Source organism: Triturus cristatus, chromosome 3_1 (assembly GCF_964204655.1).
Source record: "Triturus cristatus chromosome 3_1, aTriCri1.1, whole genome shotgun sequence".
NCBI classification, from domain to species: domain Eukaryota; kingdom Metazoa; phylum Chordata; class Amphibia; order Caudata; family Salamandridae; genus Triturus; species Triturus cristatus.
Window position 1 is genome coordinate 100,806,041 of NC_140583.1, and position 19,672 is coordinate 100,825,712.

At 45.1% G+C, this 19,672-nt stretch overlaps 1 protein-coding gene across 4 annotated transcripts in view; it reads right to left on the reverse strand.

Annotated features, from left to right (window-relative positions):
• Positions 1-5,782: 5,782 nt before the first annotated feature.
• Positions 5,783-19,672, reverse strand: part of LDLRAD3 (low density lipoprotein receptor class A domain containing 3) — a 475,190-nt gene continuing 461,300 nt past the window's right edge. For 3 of the 4 annotated variants that reach the window (XM_085643485.1, XM_085643486.1, XM_085643482.1), the window contains exons 5-6: positions 13,898-14,243; positions 5,783-6,159 (exon numbers count right to left, since the gene is read on the reverse strand). In XM_085643485.1, coding sequence (XP_085499611.1) covers positions 5,925-6,159; positions 13,898-14,243 — 581 coding nt within the window. In that variant the 3' untranslated portion in view covers positions 5,783-5,924. The remainder of the gene's footprint in view (positions 6,160-13,897; positions 14,244-19,672) is intronic. The other variant, XM_085643483.1, reaches the window with a different exon arrangement.

Here is a 19,672-nt window from a genome sequence, read left to right on the forward strand (position 1 = left end):
CTTAGTATCCATTTGTCAGAGGTGACCTGTTCCTGGAGGAAACCTCCTATTCTGCCTCCCAGTGGTGTTATTCTGGCAAGCATGTCTCTCTTTAAAGTCATCTGCTCGATGAGCCCGCCCCTTTTGGGAGATGGCTCTTTTCTATGGACCGGTCTCAAAAGGGCTGAGTAGTTGTTGAGGGGAATTGCCAGAGCCGGGCTGCTGATTGAGGTACACCTGCATGCTGGAACGATGTCTGTAGAGTAGATTTATAAATCCCCTCGTCTTGATAGCCTTCTTATTGGAACATGGCCCTTCCTCATGTGCCCACAGAACTGCAGGACTCCCACAGGTTTGCCTGTCATTATACATTTTTAATCTGTCACAGGGTGTCTTCACTGCTGCGTGAAATAGATGTTCGCACGTGAAGGGAGTGTCTATAATGGTTAACTGCACCTCGTGCTTAAAGCCTGAGACTCGTAACCAGGCGTGTCTCGTAAGGGTCGTGCTGGTACACAGTTGTCTGCGGAATCCAAAGCCGACATTAGACAGGTATTGGTAGCCACCTTTCCTCTTCACTGATGGTATTTGCCCTTTTCCTGTGCAGTTCATGGCGGTGCTACATCAACTCCCCAGTTTGTTCCCACTGTTGATGGCCATATGGATTGAGGAGCCCATTGGAGTTGGCTATTCTCCACTGTGTTGAAACTGCTCTCTCTACCTTGCGTCCCAACATCTCCACTCTTTTTCTATCTTTTTCTAGTGGAAAGCCAGCTGATGTCGGGACATTGGCTCTTTTGAGGACCATGGACACGATTGTTGAGTCCACAGCTGCACTGCCCTTTATGTATAAGGGGTCTTTAGAGGAGTTTTCTACACCCTAGGGTCGGGTGCTGGTTCTTTAAAAGCTTCCCTACCTTGATCTAGGAAGCTCGGGTTCAGAGGGTGATGCGGACGCTTTGTTTCCAATGGCAAGAGAGTTTCGGGATGAAAACAAGCCTGTTGCTATTCTTCCTCTAGCTGCACCTCATACTTGCCTGCAGCTCTTCGGACCAGAGCATGTTACATTGCCAGGTCCTCGGGGGTGAAGGCCTCGAAGGGTAGGATTCAACACCTTCCTCTAGCAAATTGGTGCAGCAGTCTTGCTATTCTTCTTCAGTGCTTTCAAAGTGCTGAATTAACGCCTCCTCATACATCTCCTCCTTGAGACTGACTTACTGTTCTTCCTCCTGGGGTTTAGGTGCTGTCGATGGCTGTAGTTAGAATTGCTCCTCTTTGGGTCCCTTGCTTTGACTGGTCTCGAAGGGACTCAGAACATTACAGGGATTCATTAAAATCCCACTGCTTGTGGAGGATAGTTGGCCTTGAGAAGTGGTTCTTCCCTTTTGAGATTGGGCGCTCTTTGCTTGGCTTCAAGGGTGGATGCCGTAATTTCTTTTCGGGGTCGGCATGTCATGCTTTGCCTCCTCCCTCTTGCAGTCTCTATCACCTCTTGGCGTTGAGCCTGTGTCCAATGAAGGTCTTCCTATGGTGTCCTCATGTTGAGATCTGCAGCCTTCCTTTTGTTTGGACTACCCTTCGCTCCATGAGGGTTTTGGCAATGAGGGTTTCTATGGGGTCCTTGACTCTGAATGCTTCATCTTTGGCCCAATATGCTTTCGCGGTGTTACCTGAACATGTTTTTTGTGGTTTCCCTCTCTAAGTCTTCTATAGCAACTCTTCTATTTCAGTTCAGTGACACCTTCCTTGATGTTTGACCCTCTCCTTGTGCAATCTCAAGTTTATTGTTGTTGTTGGACAGGCCGAGGTCTTGAGCGAAACCTTCTCTTTTTATGCGTCTGCATCGTGACATTATGAGTCCACTTCTTTACTCTAGTCCGGAGGGCCTTTGGCTTGGTGCACGCCTCACGGCCTTTGGTGCTGTGATATCTCAACAGATAGTTTCCAGACCATGAGACTGTCTTTGTTTGAAGACTTATGGTAGCATTTGGGGGCAAGCTCCTTCCACATGGGCTTTGCCAAAGAATCCATTGTGCTTCCTCCAATCACTTTCCTCATTTTCACTTTGTTCTAATGAACATACTGCATTTCTTATGCTTGTGTAGTCCCTCAAGTCCCATGAGAATGTGGTGTACGTGGTCTCCCTAAATATACGCTCCGCCAAATGTAAAGTGTACAAAACATGGCCGCCAGACTCGTCTTAGGCCTCTTACGTAGGTTAGCCATTTCTCCAGTTTACACTGGCTGCCAGTTTCGAAAAGAATAGTATTCAAATTTTTTTTAGTTGGAGAACCGTCAAAAAACACAGGCCCCCTCTTTCTTCACACGTGGATTCACCAATATGTGTCTCAGAGAAATCTTAGCTCAGCAACATCTTGTTTGCTGATCCTTCGTCGTCATTCCTAGTCATATTCGCACTAGCCGTCACGGTCACACACTGGAACACGCTCCTCTCCTCATTTCACTTACTACTAACCATCTTGCCTTTTGTATGTTCTAAAAGCTTTAGACAGCTAAAACCCAAACTTTTTAGTCACGTTTCTTTATCGCTCTATTCAATGATTTATCAACAAATTCAAATGATTTATGACTCCTTTCCTCAAGTGCTGACCCCACATTCCTTACCGGTACTTGAAGAGACAGGCCAAGACGGAGATCTGCTATTGGAGGTCATTTCTCCTTTAAGTCTTTCCTCTCTTCAAGGACTTCTCAAAGGATCACATTAAGAGTCTAGGCAAATGGCTTGACTCTAAGTTAGATCTCAAAGAACAAGCAGGCAAGGTGGCAGCTTGTTGTTTTGGAATCTTAAGAATGATGAGGAAGATCCTCCCTGTGCTTCCCTTTTCAGCTAAAAAGATATTGGTCCAAGCTTTGATTTTGTCACGCTTGGACTACGCTAACGCCTTATATCTAGGAACCCCAGCCAAAACTATAAAGAAACTACAGATAGTTCAAAACTGTGCTGCATGCCTGCTTCTGAACACCCCCAAGCGCCTTTCAGCTAGGCCTGCACTGTCATCACTGCACTGGCTGCATATCCAAGAAAGAGTCCAATTCAAAGGTTTATGTATCATGCACAAAGCTCTCTCGGGCAAAGGCCCCTACATTATCAGAAGCATTATTCACCCCTACCGTCCTAAGAGATTTCTCAGGTCAGATAATAAACTACTGGCGGTAATTCCAAAAATAAAAAAGAACTCGAAGCGGAGGACGTCGCTTCTCATTCAATGCTGCTAAACTATGGAACCACCTACCCACTAATATCCGCTTGGAACCTAACCATCTGATTTTTAGAAAGCAACTTAAAACTTATCTATTCCCCATAAACTGTCTATAGTTGGAACTGCAACGCTATTGGCGCTGGGATGCTCCCGAGTAGCCATGCGCTCTATAAATGCCTTTCCATTCCATTATTTCTGCTGTTACTGTTATTTGTCAGAATATCATAGTCAGAAATATCGTCTGACATAAATACTATGTCCTAAACATCTTTTACAAAAATATTATCCTCATGGGTGTTAATTTTCTATTATTAACTCCAATGAGGCAATATTTTGATAAACTATTTGGGAAACAATTTTTATGACAGACAAAATTCTGACTATAGAAGTCCAAAAGTCGCACTCGGACATTGGCTAGACAACAAGCACTTGGACAGATTCTCCTTGAATAAAAAGATACTTGACTTTATCGTAAACATATTAACTTGCTCTACTGTCTAAGGCCGAAACGTATCATCCTAGAGTGGAGAGTGCTGGTTGTCTCCAATCTAGAGGGTGGCAATGCCTCCTTCCGGTATCCCAGACTCTACTCTGTTGCCTCCAATGATCCGCATCAACGCTGCGGCCTCTCCTATGGAGGGACGTGAGATTCACCACATATGGTCCACCTTGAAAGGTGCACACTGACTGCCACCACAAGCCTGCATCCTTCTCAAGAACTGTTACACTAACCATAAATAAGTACAAAAAAGAGCCCTATTCCCTTTCTGAGGTGGTCAATGTATTAAGAAAATCCAAGATAAGGACTGGAAATTGACGATAGCAAAAACAGGAACAATTCTCCAAAAATGTGCAAGAAAAAGGAAGGATTTCTGAACATTCTTCTCTACAAGAAGCCCCTAGGCTTTCCATCCGCATCATTTACACTGTCTTGTGTGAATACAGTCCAGCCCTATAGTTCCCCATGGCCCTATAATTTATCTTCAATCTGCTGTCCCTACAGCAAACCAGAAACCCCAACCAAAATGTATTTTCCAGTCGAAGCTAGCCTCTGAGAAAGCCTGCATTTCAGTGAGACGAAAATAAAGCACTTCCTGATTGGCCAGACAAGACATGATGGGACAGTGCAGCTTCGAGGTATTAGAGGAACAGTGTCACTGTCAAGCTGTTTAAACAAAAGGATAATTTCCATGTAATTTGTTTTAAACAATGTCTATACAGTGTCCTTTTCAGGTCTATTTTATGGCTGATGTGAAGCATTCATTGCACTAAAAGCCAAATTGTATTGAAAATATTGCATGTTGTAGGCACATTTGCATGATTTTTTGTTAAATATTTTTTTTAATTGGGTAATCTGTTATAAACAAACATCCTGGCGGTCCCCCAAGGGTGCCGCCATACTCTGTGGTTTACTACCACCAGAGACCACCCCTTAATGAACAACAACCTTTGAGTGGTCACGCAGCCCCTGGGCGTCTTCCAACATCCTTTGCTTGTGTGGCGGTGGGCCTTTTATTACTAAGAGTAAATAGGGCCCGCCCTGCCCCCCAGTTTCAGCACGTGGCCTTCAGCCTCCTTCCTCTCAATACTTCTTCGAATGTCCCTCCATACCCTCAACGCTCTGACAACTTCACTAAATGACCCACGCAGACGTCATAAGGTAAGACTTAGCCAGAGCTAGGAGTGCCTGAGTGCAGTTTGCCACTGCCTTTAGCAGCAGCACTTATGTGTGTGCACCTTTCTCAGCCCCGGGAGCTCCATTCCTCTCCGCTGCACCCACAGTGCATGCACACGCACTTCTCTACCTCAGTCTTCGGGACACTTTGTTATCATTGTGTTATTTAATGCATCCAACTAATAAATGTACCCAGTGGTATCGATACGCAAGTATGAAAAGGATGGGATAAAAAACAGCAAATACAAGTTTCTCCCTGAAAATGAGGCACAACATGCAGATTTTAACACTTATCACCCCAAAAAGTGCAAGTGCTTGTATTTGCCTGAATTGTTCTCCCAGTACATTTCAGCATGCTTGACTTTCTGGAATTTATCCAACTGCCAAAGAAGTCTGACAAACATGGAATTCTGACATCTTTGCGATTTTACGAATTGAGACCCTAGTATATGTAAACTAGGCAATGCATTATAAGATTAGATATTCTCATAAATTAAAAATGGCCAGTTGGTTGCTCTGCCAACACTCCAAATCCTAACTACATTTCAATATAAAAAGTGAATAAAACTTTGAAATTAAAGTAATAAAAGGAAGCTCGGTCACTCTTAATTTAAGACAAATCGAAACTCCACCCGATTATTCTCAATTTAAACTGAGGTGATGCCTTAAATTTACCTGCTGAGCCAAGAATACAAGATTAGCCTTCAAGTTGAACTGAATCTGAATCTTGCCACACAGATCAATAGATGCTCACAAGTCTGGCTGTTCAGTCAAAAGCCTGGGTTTAGAACTTTGAAAAACTTGAGATGTTTCAATAGTCAATTTTGGGTCCCACAGATTTCCCCTTAACACCCCTAAGATCACATATTTGATTGACACATTTTCTCAATAAACCACAAAAACGAGGTCAAAAAAAAAGATATTTAATTCACGCCAAAAAAATCTAAAAAAATATACCTCTTGAATATGCAGACATAGATATATAACATTATGTACAATATAACAAGCTACGGTGGAGTGAACAATACTCTTGCTCGGGGCAGCACAGTTCAATTTTCGCCTTCCATGATGGCGTTGAGCAGTGGGTCGCTTTGTCCGGGTGTCCTCTCCGGAGGAGTTCTGTCACTGTCTGTTACCCTGCTGCTCTCACAGCTTCCCATTCTGGAGACCTCCAGGCTTGTCGAGCTACCAGTCCGGGAGCGGTATGGGGGTAGTCCCGCCTGTCGCGAGGATTCAGTGTCGGAGGAGTACGGTGGTGGGGGAAGATCATACCATGGTGGCCTGCTGAGGGCAAAAGATAAGAGTTTATTGCAATCCGTTCTCAATATTACAGTCTGAATGCATTTGATGATGTCTTTTAACTAAATAGTATTGAACACCTCTTAATACATATCTGAAATATACATTCTCACTAACATATTTTGCCTATTTTCAGGGGCGACAGTTCTGATTATTCCAGGTCTCCAAAGCTAAAGGAGTGGCTGGGGAGGCAGGTGTTAGTAATTTTTAATGTATATTGTATTCATAAACAACCTTTGTACTGCTCGCCTCTAAATTAGATTAGCAGCGCCACCGTGTGGCTGACTGTCATAAGTGCAGTGTTAACAATTAGGTGCTGAGCACCAGAAACCACCGGCTCAAATTGAACACTGGATGGTTTGCACAATGCACAGGCTTCGCCATAACTACGGTCCCCTGTAGTGGCTGAAAGGTGACATAAAGCACTCTGTAAAGCTACTTAAAAAATAATTAATAAATAATGGTCTTGAAACACTGTAAATAATAGCTGTATCAATTTCTCACAACGTAAATGTATTCATTTACCAAACTCAGGTGTAAGGCCGGCTAGCCAAGGACAGATTTGTATTCAAGGATACAAAATTCTGAGTTCACGAACATATTTTTCAGTAGGAGATGCTGTGCCTAGTGGATGTCACCAAACTTTAGATTAATTTAACTTCGCTGTTGACTTCTTCATTTGGTGTATGCATCTAGTGCTTTTTACACTTTCATGCTACATACACTATATGATGTAGCCAATGCTACAAAACGTATGCTACAGTAGTCAGTGTGTAATCTGCTCTCCAGTTAAAATTCTGAGAGGGCCAATTCAGCTTATTATCACAACCCTCAGATCAACAAGGAAAACATTTCCTACCTGTAAAAATAGAGGTGAGTCTTATGTGTACTATAGATTCACAGGCAATGCGTTATTGTGCCACCTAGAGGTCGCACTTGGGATGGCATCCTGATTTCATCAATAGTTAAAGAGATGGATATTGAAGGAACCGCTTATCATGGTGACCCAAAACCTACAATACCCCACCCAGCAGATGCTGCTCTCAGACTGTCATTTGCCCTTACAACAGTACTGTGAGGTGATCAGTAAGAAAACTGAACTCTGCAAGGCTCTTGTTTGCAGCCATCTGACCTCTCAAGGAGGTAGGGAAGACCAGATGTGACTCTATAATATAAAGAAGAAATAAACTAAAATAAGTTTTCATGTTGTGAAGTTTCACAGTTGTACTAAACACCACGTGTGCAAGGTACTTTATTGTTATTTGTGTAGCATACTGCAACCAGTAGTGTGATCTTCTACAGCCAGGTCACGTTCAGCTAGCTGCCGGATGACCGTGCATGCATGACTGGAAGCGCGAGTGGTTGCAGAGTGACTAAATTTGGACAAAAAGCGTAGGCACCCACCTTGTACCAGCTGAAGAGTGCCTTGCCTCTTTATGGGTTCCATGGCATTTAAATTTACCACTTCTGTTAATCATTTCTATCAGTGATGCCTTAATCTGAAATATTTACCCTCCTGCTGTTCAATGCTTCCTTACTGTGAATCGCATCAAACTCCCAAATTGCGAGTACCTGACTAGACAGGATTAGATAGACGGTTCTCTATCTTCATGAGGTTGCAGAATGGATGTGGCATAATTGCTTGAAATTAAGTGGAAGCAAGACGGGCGTGCTACTACTCGGTAATCAGCCCCAGTTGTGGGGTCCCCGCTGCTTGCCGGAGCAGTGAGGTACTTGGCTGGCCAGAGGAGCTTGGTGCCCCTTGGCAGGCGATCGAGGATTTGGGTTTTTGTTTGGATGGTAGGTGGACTATGGCTCAGCAAATCACTAAAAGCTGCATGCTGCTTTGGCTTGCTCAGATGTTTATGAAAGATATTATGTCTCCTCCCTCTTGATACCCAAAACCTATTGTGCAGTCTCTAAAAATATCCAGACTGGATTATGGCAATATTTATACCAGGGTGCAACTAACTCACGAATAAAGTGGCTGCACACCGTTTAGAATGTGGCGGCCCGTCTACTGTGCCATATTCCTCACAGTGCTTCAGTTCCGAACAACTACGCCTCCTGCATTGGCTTCTGATAGCAAGACGCATAAAGTATAAGACGCAGTGCCATGTGTATAAAGCCATGCACCAGGCCGGTCCATTATCCATACGATCTCTGATCCATCCCCTACATCCCCAGGAAGAGCCCTGGTTGGGTAACTGCAATTTTCCCCCTATTCCAAAGGTAAGATTGGCAAGACAGGGAGGGACGTCCTTTGCTTTTTTGGGGTCAAAACCTTGGAATTCCTACCCACTTAGTCTCCGCCTATTTCATTCTTATGGGACGTTCAGGAATATGCTTAAACCTGGCTCTTCCACTTCTCCGTTTTGCTCTGCTCTTTTTCGGCTATCTATTTATTTATAATGCTTTTAGCGCGCACTGTCACCATACAGGGATCCTGGTGCTGGAACCTGTATTTAGACAAAGAACAGACTGCTATCGAGGAGAGCCAAATCAGTAAATTACACGGGAAAGAGACAGCTTTTTTGGCTTGCCTGAAATACAGTAGGTCAGCTGCAGATCTAAAAGGGACTGGTAATGTATTCCAGAGCTTGGCTGCTCTACCATAAAAGCGCAACTGCCCTGTCTTCTTTTCCACATTTTGGAACGCAGAGAAGATTTGCAAAGGCTGATCCGAGGCTCCGCCTTGGAACACATCTTTTTAATCTTCGCAGGGGCAAAGAGCTCTCGCCCTGAAGTGCTTTTAGCACTGTATAAAGTGATTTAAAGGCTGCTTAATGCCAATTTTGCAGCAGTTGCTTGAACAATGTACAGTCTATTTACCAGATAATCTGATATTCCTAACAACAGAGCGTTGCAGTAGTCTAGCCTGCTTAATATAACACATCACAGAATCAAAGTTTTAGCTGGGAAGGCAGCATCGGCAGACGTTTCCTTGGACTCCGGAGATGCGCAAAGCAAGTAGCAGCAACTGCATTAACACAGCTCTCCATGGATAGCTTATTGTCAAAGATGGCCGCCAGATTCCCGAAGTTCTCCGAGTCTCTTAGTTTGTCTTCATTTGTCAGTCGCCAGAAATTTGAATTAAGTTTCATGGGGACTCTATTAGCTAAACAGCACAGAAACTCAGTTTTGTTCCATTTGAATTTTAAGGAGTTCTTGTCTAGCCAATTGCCAATGTTGTTCATACAATTGTGGAAGGAGTCTGACCATCAGGCTTATTGCTTTCTGTACACAGTATTAATTGTGTGTCATCGGCATAGTAGACAAGCCCAATGTTATGGGATTTAATAAGACGCCGTATATAAATGTTAAAAAGAGTTGGGCTCAATGCAGACCATTGTGGGACTTTAAAATCAGAGCGGTAAGGGGGTAAGGAAACCGCTTGCCAAAAATCTCACTGGTATGAACACATCCGGCTCAATACTGTATCACTAACTCCACCCATAGCTAGTCTTTCCAGTATTGTTTTGTGATTGGTAGTGTCAAAAGTGGCTGATAGGCCGGCTAGTATCAGAACCGCTGACTGACCGTTATCCACCCTCATCTGGAGTTCTTCCAATGCCAGTCGCTGTGCTAATTCGGATCCATGCCGTGGTCTAAATCCAAACTGCGCCTGTACCAGGAGTTTGTCTTTCAGATGCATGGACTATTTGTTGCTCACATATCCTTCTAGGATTTTTACATGAAAAGGTAGTAACGATATTGGTCTGTAATGACTAAGAACCAGAGGCCCACAAAGGGTTTTTCAAATGGAGGTGGGGGGGGGGGAGGGGAGGGGGTGCCTATAGCCTTTTTCCAGACCTATGGGACAGAGGCCCATTCCAGTGATTGGTTACGTGTCTGTAGTGGCGAGGAGAGTGGTTCTTCAGCCATATCTTTGCAGACTCTGTGCGGTAGAGGATCTAGGCATGGGCCTGAAGTTGTGGACATTGCTGTTGCATTAAACTGAAAGTCTCTGCTGCGGGGTCCATGTGATTTATTAATCTGAATAGAATAGACTAGAACAGAAATGGATCAGCTGGCCGCCATCATGGGCGGATTGAATACTGGCAGAATACTTATTTAGCCACAAGTTTTGCATCGCACCCATATATTAACTTAAGGTATGTGTGTGAAAATAAAAGCTAACAATTTTTTTTTTTTTTCCATTTAGACTTACATATAACATATCGAGTTTACAGGTTTTGTAAAGAAGGATATGGGGGAGTCGCCATTTTGGGATGCCCTAAATTATCTAAAAGGGGAGAACTATTTAACTGAAAGAGCAGCTGGTTACTAACTAGTACAGAAGGTTTTGAAACAAACGTAAGAGGAAGTAATCCTGGCCCGTCCAGTCTGCCCTCAAGCAGACAGGGTGGGCCTAAAAGGTGCTGGGGCTCGGTGGAGACCGGGTCACAGTAATGTCCCTCGTCGAAAGGACCGGAACTGAAAACACAAATAGATGGAATACTTGGCAAGGTCAGCTGGGGGAGGGGCTTTAGAAGGATTCAAAATAAACATAGCTGGGAGACTTCAAGGGCAGATGCACTAGGTGGGTGAGGGCGACCCCTAGTGATGCTCCACTGGTACCTCCCGCAGACCACAGAACACAAGATGCACGGACACCGGCAGGATGGGAGGCAGTCCTTTCCCCTGTGAATATTACATGAGGTCTCCCCCCTGAGACCCCGATCAGTGTAACAGGTTTTGCTTAAGTGGGGGTGAGGTGGGGTGGACTGTTCTAACATATGTTTTTTCCTTCAAGACTTCAAAATCCTCCTTTGTAGGGGTTAGTGTCACACAACTGCTGGTTATATGGTAGTCTTCTGTAACCGGTTTAGGCAACACAACAGTTCTGTAAGGAGTAATACAAGGGTCTGTGGAAACACTACCCCCACAGTCCTTCACCAAGACACAATTTGCTGATGAGGGCCCACCATGAGACACGAGGAGCTAGGCGCGGCACACACACTGTTGGAGACTAGTAGCAGCCGGGAAAAGGCAACACTAAATCTTAGCATTTAGGCCTTTTCTAAGAACTTTGAATGTTATCCACGGTTTTGGTACACAGCTCCAAATAAGACAAATACAATTTGTTTTGAGTATTTAGACCCCGGGGGTAGAACAGGGCTCTATAAAACCCTGAACCAGTGGTATTGTGTACACCAACAGGCATAAGGACGGTAGGGCTGCGCAGCATTGGCTCTTGGAGGGATGACCGGTGTCTAGGTGCTAAAGTTTAGCACTTTTCAGGTTAAAGACAATGAAGAGAAACGTGTGTCAGGAGTGCAGCCTCCTGAGGTCACAGCATATTTTTTACCTGTGACTGTAATTTTGAAGCTATATAGTTATAAATTCATATGCATGTGTCATTTTAGTTCAAACGAGTACCTTGTTTTTCTCAAAGGTTTGTAAGCTGTGCCTGGAACGGCTCCACGTCATGAAGAGTAGTAATCTGTGTCTGAACCATAAGTCCACCCCCCCCCCCCCCCAAACACTGATCTGCTTACTCTCCACTTACCATTCACACCATACACTCCCTTTTAATCCAGTACCCCAAAATTGTTCTCTGGATGCACAGATGTAATGTTATATATGTCTGGGGCAGACAAAAATAATGGTGAAATTAAGTTTTCAGTCTTGAAACGGATGTAAAGTGTAGAGGTGGCGGCCAAAGGGTGAAAGGCAAATAGCCTTATCCTGTTGTCAAAATGAACCCCAGGTGAGGGCTGGAATAGAAACAATAGAGCTAAATGGAGTAAAGATGTGAGAAGAAACATCCGCTGATGGAGGAAGAAGTAAACAATCTCAGGACTGGTGCACAAAGCAGAATCTGACACAAGGATGGCGGAGAGGCAGCCATCACTGAGCCTACGGTATAGACCCTGCAGGCGAAGAAGTAGGAGTTTATTTTATGTTTTCGACAAAGCAGTAGTTTGAAGAACAAAACATTCTTTCAAAAGCAGCCTGCATGAGGGGAGCTGACAAACAAAAAGTGATCATTAAGAGGCTTTCCCTGCTCGTAGGGTGGCCAGTAGCCGGAAGGGCGTTAGAGCACCAGGTGGGGACATTCGGCAATGAAAGGGAAAGAGCTAAAAGCGACCGACCACCTCCAGTGATACTCAAACTTGAAATAGGGGATGAACCACATGGTGTAACTCAAGTGTTGCTCACACCTGATCTAGGTGCAAACAGTGCGACACCATCAGCAGTATCAAGGAACGCAGATGTCAAGTAGGGGGAGGGTGAAGTAGAGGTGCTCGACTTGGCCAATGGTTGTGCAGCTGGAGGCGTGAGCGGGTGTTGTCTCAGAAGTTCTTTTTTAGATCTCGCCTGAGACAGCGCTTTAGCGCTGCTCTCGCGAGAGCTTTTGTAAATGGGGGATCTGGAAGTGCAAACGAGTGCTTTCAGGCCTCCAAATACAGTGCATGTGCGCCGGCCGGGAACGCGCACCATTTGGAGGCCTGAAAGCACTCGTTTGCTTTCACTTTCGCGGGCCAAACAGCGTGAGGCCAAAGGTCTTATTTTTTTATAAAAACAAACCAGGTCACTGCTACAGTGAAAGGAACAACAAGCATTTACAATGCAATAGGTCTCGCATTTACGCGAGTTTGAGCTATTCACATTGCAAATAACAATGCCTTTTATTTGTGTTTTCGTTTTTCAAACATAAATAAAAGGCATCATCATTTACAATGCCAATAGCTTAAACTCGCGTAAATGCGAGACCTATTGCATTGCAAATGCTTGTTCGTGAAGTGTAATCTGCAGCGGCCCAATCGCAGTGGTTGTTGGTGGCGACCGCTCTTTCGAGGGTTTAACATACATAGCAGGCGGTAGGGGGAGGCTGGAGGTGTCACTGCTAGGCTTTCTGGACAGGGGACGTAGAGGCCGCAACGGTGTAGAACGAAGAAGGGCTCCACCGGAGGGATAAAAAGAAGGTTGGGAAGGAGGAATATGCTTGCTTAGTCTGCATAAAAACTGGAGGTAACTAACAAAAGGTTTCAACAATTAAGTAATAATAATGGGGAATACAACATAGCCGGGCTGACTGTGGTGGGCATCGGGCATTTTCCCGGTGGACCGGAAGGCGGTGGCAGCGGGGTCTTTGTGACCAGTGAGGGCCGCTTTTGTTACAGGGGGTCGGTTTCGCCCCCCCCCCTACCCCTGGGCCAGTGAAGCGGAATTACCAGGGCTGGTTTCTGGTCCCAGTCCAGCCGTGGATTATGATTCTTACGTTTGAGGTTTTGGGACAATAAATTAGATCCTAAATGCACTGATGAAGCTGCAATGCTGTAAAAATACTGACTGTTTTTTAAGCAATTTAATATTTTTACTTAGGCTAGATGTTTATTTTCACTTATTGTGTGTAAGAAGAAAGGGCAATTTTGAAAGACCAATATAAATAAAATTAAGCTAAAAAAGGTGCAGCTTTGTTTCACTTTTTTCCATGTTTTCACAAACCCTTTTTCAAGCTCAGAAAGTATGAGTTACTCTTGGAAATTTATGAGTAAGCCACTCCCAACAGTGGTGTAAGTTACAAAAACTGTGTGAATCAGGGCTTGATATTCAGGTGAAGTTATCAGTGCCTCTGGCGAGTCAGGCCTGTTTTTTGGTATCAACAGAAAACTAAGGAAAGGTTCTTAAAACCATTGTTAACGCGTGTAGGATCTGAAAGGAAGAATGCTCTACTACTTTTTTTTTTAACTATAACAGATATCCCAGAACCTACCTCTGGTCCAGCACAGCCTCGGAGTAAGGCGGTGGTGATTCTGGCCCTGAAGGCCGCCGAAAGCCCTGCCCAGACATGTATTGGACACCGTTGTTCACGTTGTAGGTGACGCTGCAGTGGTGCGGGTGGTCGAGCACCACCAGCCGTGACAGGAGCACAGGGTGCTGCAGCCGGTGCACAGGTAGCGTCATGAGGTTGTTGCGTTTACGTTGATGGTGCAGCACCAGGGCCAGGAGGGCCACCACTAGCACAAAGATGACCGAGCTGCCGATGATGGCGTAGGTGATGCTGGGATAGTATAGCAACTGGTTCTCCGATGTCACGTAATCCTGGCCGCTGCCACCCTCTGAGGAAGAGAGATGAAGGGATGAGTTAAGATGAGGTTTCAAATCACTGCTTCATACATAAATAATACAGAATCATACTGTACTATATCTATTAATACCCTTAATCATTATAAAATAGTAATTAAATATCATTATAGTAATATTAAACAATAATAATCAGTCATTTATATACAGAACTTTTAGAATTAGGCTAATACATAACAACAGTGATAAAAAAAATGATGTAATAATATTATCTACTGAAAACACTAATATAAAGAAAAAATAAAAGCAGGTCAAAATACATTCAGCAAAGATTAAGAATTATTATATAGTTAACAAACTATATGTTATTAGTAAAATGTTATGTAATTAAAAAATAAGTAGCTTTAATTTAGGGTCCTGTTTGGGTGGTGCTTGGTTGGACTTTGGATTCCTGAGTGGTGCTTTGAATGAGGATATCTAGTTGTGCTTTAGATTGTAGAGCAGGTCTTTGTTTGATGGTGCTTGATTTGGCTGTGAGACCTGTTGTGACATTGGTCACTAGACTGCCCATTTACTTAATGAGACTCATGCTCCACTAACAGAGTATGGGATGCGTGTGTGGGTGTGTGTGTGTGGGTGTGTGTACACATATAGCAATGAAGGGTTATGAGGTTCTGCTATCTGCACAGTTACAAATAGACACACGTTCACTGAAGAAAATCATTTCAAGAGCCATTCCTATGTTTGTATGCACAGGGATCCCCCAGTTGTGCAATCACTTTATACTTCAAACCCACATTGCGAGTGTGGAATTTCATCCTTAGCGATAACACATATGGAATTATGCCAATCGCGATGCAAGTGTCTCTGGGCCTGTAATTATAGAATCTGCAACACCTGACCCAATCACTCCTGGCCCTGAGACACTGGACAGTCTGGACAGGGGCTGTGGGCCCGAGCCCTGCAGCCACATGGGGGGGAGTAGACAACAATGAAGCCTGCCGTAACATCACACTGCTCCCATTTACCACCCGCCACCACTGATCCATCTGCTGACACTTTCCACGTATTCTCAGCAGGTGAAACATATCAGCAGGTTTCTCCCCAAATTAAGAAAAACTGCACACTAATGGGCCCAGTGTTATCGAGTTCCTGCAGTTATTAGCTATTTTGGGAAGAAAAGTTGCATTTGGTGGAATTTAGTGATGGGCTAGTGGCCAGAATTGGAAATTTTGGTCCCTAAGTTTCTCTGCAACACACAAAATTAGAGCTGAGGTAGAGTCCTTATCTTGAGTGTTGCACCTAACTCTGCATGACGCATCTCCAGAGGACTAAGACAGGCTGACAACAGTCCAGAAGTGGGATGCGAACATGGTTCGAGGTCAGTAATGCAAATCCTATTAAGCGAGGTTTAAGCAATGCAATCTGCGCAGTCTCAAAATAAAAGCGCAATCCAACAAAGGGACCTTCTGGAATCATAAGTCTAGCCAGACCCGGTCATGGACGTTTTGGATTTTAGAACCCAACAGATGTTCTGGAAGGCACATTTAAGCAAACACAACACACAGGAAATATCTGGGTTCAAAGACATAACAAAGCGCCATCAAACAAAGTGCATGAGAAATGGATTTCATCCTTTTCAGGGGTGAACATTTTAAATGTAAACAAGAGTTGGATCTACGTCAGCATACCGGAAGTGCAGACTGGGACATAGAACCACCACCAAGACCCCTCACATCTAGGGCAGTGGCACTTAACCTTTTGATATCTGTAGACCTCCACTTAATCCGTACTGAAACCCGGGGACCCCAACTGAATAAATATTGCAATTCAAGGACCCCCACTGAGTCACTACTGGAAGTTAGGGACCGCGGCCTAAACATTTCCGATGTTTTGAACCACAAAACAATACACACAAAAATACATATACGAGCTCTCATCCAACAAATACATAAATTATGAAATATTTTTTTGAATTCACTAACAAATATAAATAACTCAAAATTCTATCTTAACAGGAAGGCTGGAGCTTTTCTAAATTCAATTGAGGCCACTCATTGTCCATACTATATTCTGTTTGATGCACCGGGTCTGCTCCCACAATCAATCTGAGGATACTAAAAAAAGTTTGCCTACAATTGAAAATTCCATCACCTTTACAGAAATGTTTAATAGGTTTAGTTTTACATTTTGTTTTTCTATTTCTATACACTTTATTAGTCTGTAAATATTCATTTTCTCATTAGTCGAGGACCCCCCTGGGTAAGCTTCACGGACCACTAGCGGGTCCCTGGATCACTGGCTAATTTGAAAATGCAACCATGCGACTCCTGAATACAGATTCACATCGAGGACTCCTTTCAATGGTAGGACAGATAGTTCTAGACTACGCAAGGGCTGTTTGCTACAGACATTTTCAGCAGACACTGCTATGTAGCCAGGGCTCCTCGCTAATGCTAACCAGGCAGGCAGCGCTACAAAAAAAGCAAACCGACCACTGACAGTACAGAACAGTCATTAATGATCCCACCCCAACCTGCCGGGTAGAATCCATGGACATGGCACAGAGGCATACACCCAGCATCCTCCTCTAACCGGACATTTATTGACAAAACCATCCCTGGCGCGACATTTGAAGGACACCAGTCTTGTAACGTTAATACATTTTGTAAAGCGCGCTTATACCCAAAGAGGCATCTTGGCGCTGTGTCTAGAAACAGAGTCTCATAGCAACCGAAGTAGAAAGGACCAGTGACATTACTGGATAACCCCACTCCATCTATCGGGGACTTCTGCGACTCGTGCAGTGCTCTGTAGACTGTGGTGTATCCAGAGCCGCCCCAGATGGAGCATGCAAGCAGGTCATACATCTGAGGGGCTCTGATGCTGAACCAGTCACATTTACTGAGCGCGGATCCATTTTGCACTCAAATGGCCATCTCGCTGTATTGATGAGGCGTTAGAGCTGTCAGCGCTCTTATTAAGGCGCATTAGAAGCCATTTTGTCATGATTACAGCCACGCGATGCACAGCGCGGAAAGGCTGTGGGCGCCATCCATCACCCACAAAGCAGCTGGGTAATGAGTCCACATAACGTCCCACAGTGATGCGTGTGAAGGGCGGACAATGGCATATTCTGTTCAGAGTGCTGGTGCCAGGCGGCATTGTGGGCCAGCAAAGCAGAAATGGGGCTACCAAGTGTCGACAAGATCACTCAGCGTGTCACCCCCCTATACGCATGTGCGCATCCTGGGGAGAACTACTCAACATTTCATCCTTCGAGAGATATACAATAAGTATCACCCGCTGAGGCCAGACTAGGGCACAGGCTACCTAGAAAGCTGTTACAGGGTGCCCTGTTTAAATGCTATCGATAAATGAAGCCTCTGTGTACGGTGGCATCTGACGGGTAGACCTGTGACAACCGCCAATGGTTTGCTAAAAGGCGGAACCCAACTCTGCACCTCTGCTCGACCAAAGACTCCTATGCAGGCTTTGCATGTCGTGTGTCGTGGCCACGTTTGGTTCTTTGTGTCTATGAAGTCCGTCGGCCAATAATGTCTAGTAATCAAGCGCCAAGAGGCAGTTCAAATTCTGATGTGTAAAAGGTCAGCGGTTACAGCCAGGGCTTTAAGTGGGCAAAAAAACTTGGGGGTGCTCTAAAAGGGGCGGGGCCTGTCCAAGTGGGGGCGTGGTCTAAATTAACTAGTGTAGCAGTACCCCCTGCTCTGACAAGCCGTCAGCTCTAGGGCTCCTCAGAGTGTCATCAGATTTGGAACTCCCCGCTCAGGCTCGCTCTCTCCCCTCCTTATTACAGCATGGCTATGTGGGGGACACACCCTAAACCTAGGGTTTGCTACACTATGTATGGATAACGCCATACACCCTCCCCAGTACCCCAAGACCCTGGCGCGCAACGCCCATTGGACTCAAAGGACTTCAGCCTGCCCCCCCACCTCCGTCCTGTGTGGCAGCCCGGCTGAGACAGCTTCCCGGGCACACACACAGCCGCACCTGAGCGCTTCACAGGTCTTAAAAAAAAATGTACTTGCTAACGAGCCTTTGCTATTTTTCCATCCCTTCTTGGAGCCCCTGCATCACCACTCTGCCTATTGCTTGAAGAATCAGCCCACGCCCCCGAAATTTTTCTTAGCCCACCCCGAAATTTGGCTTTAGTTGCGCCTCTGTGTGCCATTGTCTTATCCAAATATTAGAGGCTGGGGAAGGTGGACACGCTCTAATCGAAGTGGGTAGGGATGCAGAGATCCACCCGGCCCACATGTCGTGTCCAGGCAATCGCACGCACCCAGAAGGCCAGTCGAGAAAAGAAAGAACTATTAAAAGGAAGCATAGTCGCTCACGGCTCGCGCCCGTGCAACACTATGTCGCCCAAACCTGTTGGGAAATAGCAGCGTCTATCATGCACACCGTGATCCCAGAATAACATAGACGTTACCTAACATCAAAATACAATATCGTCCAGACCGAACAGCATTGAATTTGAAAATATTATAACTACAACCAGTATACTACAACCATCTCTGTTAATTAAGGGAAAGAATGTAGCTGTTTCAACGCGGAACAAGTCCTACTCAGTCGGATCCTATTGGCTTTGAGTCTAAAAAACCTATCAAACCGCTTCCCAACGCAATCTCAAAAGAGTCAGCGCCAGCTCGGTGCGCCTCTGCCAAGACTGGTGTCGTCATCCCGGGAAATGCCCAGGCAGACACCTCCCGTATAGGGTGGCTTCACATGAGGCTGAGTGTACTAGAAGCACGGCTCCAGAAGGCAACGCGGCTTCACAAGGTGAGTTTTAACGAAGCCACAACCCCCGTCAATACATGCCACCGAGTCCTCCTACAACGCGGCTCACCTGGCATGACGTCATGCCTTGACCTCCACTACTCAGTAGTGAGCAAAATGAGCATGCGCAAATCGATGTGCATGCTCTCACTGCAGTCCAAGAAAAAAAAAAGTGACTATAACTCCGAGACCCGAGAAATTGAGCCCGATAGAGACCCGTTTCGAGGCCCCCTGAAAATAACTGCCGGTGCTCAGACCCGGCCCACTTAAAGCCCTGGTTACAGCACATGCCACCTTTCAGAAGGGACACATAAGTAAGTGGCCTTAGCGTAGCTCATGGTCCCATTGAAAAATAGTTTAGACACCGGTGACCCTACTGTTGTCAGTAAGGTCAGCAAAGGCTGCCCAACTACCACGACTCTACAGTAGTATCAGCGGGCAGCAGTCAAGGACTAACTCCTGGGGGAGGTGTGAAACCAGTGGCAGATACAATGCAACACACCATCGCCTTTACTAGGTTACTATCAGATACAATGTCCCACTAACACCACCACTCTTACTAGAACTGTAGGGTAGCACCAGGCACAATGTAACGCTTACACCATCACTCTTAATAAAGGTGAAGGTTAGCACCAGATACAATGTCCCACTAACACCATCA